Genomic DNA, 5,000 nt, shown 5'->3' on the forward strand with positions numbered 1-5,000 from the left:
ACCAACCAGACTTGACATAAAACCATACCATACAACCAACCAGACTTGACATAAAACCATACCATACAACCAACCAGACTTGACATAAAACCATACCATACAACCAACCAGACTTGACATAAAACCATACCATACAACCATATAAACCATACCATACAACCAACCAGACTTGTATGTATGTACTGTATGTATATATACTTTTTTGATCCCGTGAGGGAAATTTGGTCTCTGCATTTAACCCAATCGGTGAATTAGTGAAACACACTGCACACAGTGAACACACAGTGAGGTGAAGCACACACTAATAGAAAAAAACATACCATATAACCAACCATACAACCAACCAGACTTGAAATAAAGCCTTATAAACACAAGTCAGAATGGACTACAAAGTATTCAAATTGCCTCATAATTATCTACATCACTATTTATATGTAGTAATGATGGCCTAAATAAAGAGTCATGGCCCTTAGTATGTGAAGCACCGGAACGTGAAATAAACCTTATTCTACCTCTGGATAATGTATCTTCTATTCTTCTACCTCTGGATAATGCATCTTCTATTATTCTACCTCTGGATAATGCATCTTCTATTATTCTACCTCTGGATAATGCATCTCCACTTTGTGTCAAATGCTGTTCATTGACCAAATATGTTTTTTTATCAAGTACTTGAGTGACAGCAGAAAAAGTATTCATAATGATTCTGTAGTTGTGTAGGGCTTACTGTATTCTACAACATTACAATGCTTTATGAGTGCAGTCTCAGCTCACGCCAGCTGCTGTTATCCATGAGGAATACTTTGTAAACATTAACAAGTGTGTCTATATCACTTTATCCATACTGGGTTGAAAGAGTCACCCAACACTATTCCTTTAAGCTCACAGGGCTTTAGACCTTAACATTTGTTTTGGATAAACTATGAAGTAGTAAACTGTTTGAATCGAAATCTATCTTGAATGGACTGGCGTCTCTACTGATTAGGGTCACAGCATGCTGGGAGGCAGCAGTGGGCTATTGAACTCACGCTTGCTCCTCAGTCAGGGTTTCACACACCGTTAAATAAACGCAATTTAAAAGAAAAACAATGAATGGTCTGAGATTATGATTACAGCCAGAAGAGCGAGAGCAAAGGATAGAGTGGAACAGAGAGAAAGGGAGGGAGGGGGAGAGAGAGAGAGAGAGAGAGAGAGAGAGAAAGTGGAGGAGAAAGATAAGAGCGCAACTGGTGTCACACAATCTAGAAATTTCTCAGAAATAATGAACAGTGTGAAGGGCGGCAGGCAGAAGAGGAGGTGATTAACTAAAACCCAACCGAAGTGTAAAAACTCCGCGCCCCACGCCGCACATCTCAGAAAACCAGATCTCAATCTGCAGTCACAGCACGGCCAGGAGAGCATCTGGACCGGCTGGACAAACAAGCAGATTAATGAAATGCTCAAGAAATCGGAATGGCCGATAATGATGACGATGCGCCCACGTGAGCGTCGGTGTGAACTTGGACAGACTCAGCTGTGTGTGTGGCCGCAGCAGCGGCCGCCGAGCTCAAACAGAGCAAATAACGGCAGATAAGAAACCATTAGCGAGGTCTCACTGCTCCTGCGACAGCGCCGATCAGTTCACACAGTTTGCTCTCTGTGTGCGTCCGCTAAATGAAACGCACAAGTGTTTGCCCGTGAGATTATGAGGCTGGCCCGCACGTGCTCCCCCAGTCAATGTGACAATGTGCCAAGCCGCGCACAGAGACTCAGCACTAGAGCAGAAGCTGGGTCTAAAAAGAGAACAGGGTTTCGGTAAACATGTCTTTCATGCAAAGCCACACGAGCGTCGCTGATGTTGATTTGACCACATCTACTGTGACCGAGAGCGAGACCGAAGTGGTTTCCAGAGTTAATATATTCCAGCCGCATAAATGGCAAAAGTACACACTTTCCATACTCAAGCAGATGTGCAGATACTTGTGTTAAAAAAGACTCTGCACTTCTGGTCCAACTGCTTCACTCAAGTAAAAGTAAAAGGAACAAAGTACAGCTGTGATGAATAAAGGTAAACAGTGTCCGAGCCCTTTTGAGAATGTGAGGATTAGAAAAGATATTTCTGTTCAAATGCAGGGGGGTGAAAGTAAAAGGTTCTCAGACCTACTGTCCCTGCGACAGGGCTGCTCTTACCTTGCCAAACGAGCCCTGGCCCAAGACCTTGAGCAGCTCAAACTGTGAGGCGTCGGCCTTCTCTGAGCCCTCCTTGACCACGTGAGTGATGTTGATCTCCTTGATGACGTCATCTTCCTAGAAAGGAGATCAGTAAAGCAATGTGAAAGATTAAAAAAGAGGAAACAATTCAAATTTGGGACACAGTTAGATGCTGATGTATGTGTGTGTGTGTCAGAGAGGTATGCATGTGTGTGTGTGTGTGTGTGTGTGAGAAACAAAGCCACACAAACCAAAGGTAGCATGGGATAGCGCTCATGCACGACCCTGACCTGACCTTCTATCCTGTTTCAGAGATGACCGCACTCACAGTTGTAAAACCACACAAGAGGAAGGCGACCCTACAAACCCATCATTCAAGTCTTCCATCACCAGTGACATCCTCCCAGCCCCAAAGTTTAATTAGTGTCACCGAGCAACGCTGAAACGCCATCATCATTCCATGCTGCTCTGCTCTCTAATGTCTGCCTGGGTGAATGAATCACAGCCAGGAGCTGAGCGTTAGCAAGGACTCTGCTGTTGGAGAACTGATGTGTGAGGATGGGAAGGAGGAGGAGGAAGAGGAGAGGGAGGAGGAGGAGGAGGAGGTGGAGGATGGGGAGGAGGAGGAGGTGAGGGAGGATGGGGAGGTGGGAGGAGGAGGTGGAGGGGGGTGAGGATGAGGAGGAGGGGGAGGATGAGGAGGAGGTGAGGGAGGAGGAGGAGGATGGGGAGGAGGATGAGGAGAAGGGTGAGGATGGGGAGAGGAGGTGGGAGGAGGAGGTGAGGGGGGAGGAGGAGGAGGAGGAAGAGGAGGAAGAGGAGGGTGAGGATGAGGAGGGGTGGAGGGTGGGGGTGAGGATCCTGTCTGTCAGTGTTCAGTATGAGGTACAGATGCATTACACTCCAACATACAATTTAATACTGACATAGTAACCCAACAGAGGAACTCTACAGGGTCAGTCTTGTTCTTACACACACACACGTACACACACACACACACACACACACACACACACACACTGTGAGCATGTATGGGAACAGATGCCGTGTGAACTTCCTTCTGTCATCTAAATTCACATAAGTTGTGGTGGTGCTCCACTTCTTCTAAACACCACTCTCAAAAAGACACACACACACACACACACACTCTAACTCCCCATTTCCCACACTCAACCTCTTGATTTTACTCACACTCTCTTATGTACACACACACACACACACACACACATATACACGCACAGACACACAAACAAACAAACACCACACACGCACACCATTCTTCACCAGTCCACCCTCTCTCTTCCTCTTTTATAGGATGTTCTTGGACGTGTGTGTGTGTGTGTGTGTGTGTGTGTGTGTGTGTGAGAGAGAGAGAGGAAACGCCTGCAGGCTGGAGACGAGAGGAGTCCTTCCTGTGAGAGCCCAGTCCCAGCCCCCAGGGGAGAGGAGCAGAACTGGACCGGCACTGGGCCACACCTGGGCCACACCTGGGCCAGAACAGATCAGCTGGCAGTGCTCATATGATGTTGGTCAGTGCTCATATGATGGTGGTCAGTGCTCATATGATGGTGGGGCTTGAGCTGAGGTGGACAAAACAGGGAAGGCTGGTGTAGCAGGAGAAGAGCTGAGAGGTGCTAAAAGTGGCCAGTGTGTGTGTGTGTGTGTGTGTGTGTGTGTGTGTGTGTGTGTGTGTGTGTGTGTGTGTGTGGATGGCTGGTGGGGCAGGAGAACAGGAGATGAGCGGAGAGGTGCTAGATGACCTCGGGTGTGTCTGCTCACTCCACTGACAGATTCATCTAGAGATGACCAGTGTGTGTCTGTGGGCTCCACTGACAGATTCATCTAGAGATGACCAGTGTGTGTCTGTAGGCTCCACTGACAGATTCATGTAGAGATGACCAGTGTGTGTCTGTAGGCTCCACTGACAGATTCATCTAGAGATGACCAGTGTGTGTCTGTGGGCCATGGCACATGTGGGGGAAAGTGTGCTCGGTTATAACGTGAGAATCTATCTATCTACATCAGCTTTATTGGCCATGTTTGCATAAACAAACAAGGACTTTGACTATAAAAACACACACACGGCTGGAGCATCTGCCACTGGAGGTCGGTCACACACACACACACACACACACACACACACACACACACACACACACACACACACACACTCAACACAGTCATCTACAGTAAGTGATTCTGTGGCTGGTTAAAATTTCACACGCAGACTTCCACCACCGCAGGATATACACTTCAGTTCACACACACACACACACACACACACACACACACAAATATAAAAGAGAGAGAGAAGACAGAGAGAGAGACGTTTGACTTCACATTTACTGAAAAAAGCTGTCTGGGCATTCTTCAGCCTCTAGCTAAACAATTTAGCTTTACGACTCCAAAAGACTCTCTTACACCCTGATCACAAGCTGCAGTTCACACACACACACACCTGATGACAAGCTGCAGTTCACACACACACACACCTGATGACAAGCAGCAGTGTGTTAGCGCAGTGCAATCACCCACCCTCCAGAACGTCATGGCAGACTGGACCAGACAGCCAGATTAATTAATCCAGATCTCACACACACACACACACACACACACACACACACACACACACACACACACACACACACACACACACACACACACACACACACACACACACACACACACACACACACACACACACACACACACACACACACACACACACACACACACACACACACACACACACACACACACACACACACACACACACACACACACACACACACACACTAATGATTCCCTGA

General features: G+C 47.1%; 1 protein-coding gene across 5 annotated transcripts in view; it reads right to left on the reverse strand.

Annotated features, from left to right (window-relative positions):
- The window catches only part of rps6ka1 (ribosomal protein S6 kinase a, polypeptide 1), a 100,539-nt gene that overhangs the window by 29,673 nt on the left and 65,866 nt on the right, over nucleotides 1-5,000 (reverse strand). For all 5 annotated transcript variants that reach the window (XM_076295544.1, XM_076295543.1, XM_076295545.1 and 2 more), the window contains one exon: nucleotides 2,170-2,286. In XM_076295544.1, the coding sequence (XP_076151659.1) occupies nucleotides 2,170-2,286 (117 nt within the window). The remainder of the gene's footprint in view (nucleotides 1-2,169; nucleotides 2,287-5,000) is intronic.

This window comes from Alosa pseudoharengus, unplaced genomic scaffold (genome assembly GCF_046254945.1).
Source record: "Alosa pseudoharengus isolate Yale_2024_CS ecotype anadromous, Long Island Sound unplaced genomic scaffold, YU_APseudo_1.1 YU_APseudo_1.1_scf_2, whole genome shotgun sequence".
NCBI lineage: Eukaryota > Metazoa > Chordata > Actinopteri > Clupeiformes > Clupeidae > Alosa > Alosa pseudoharengus.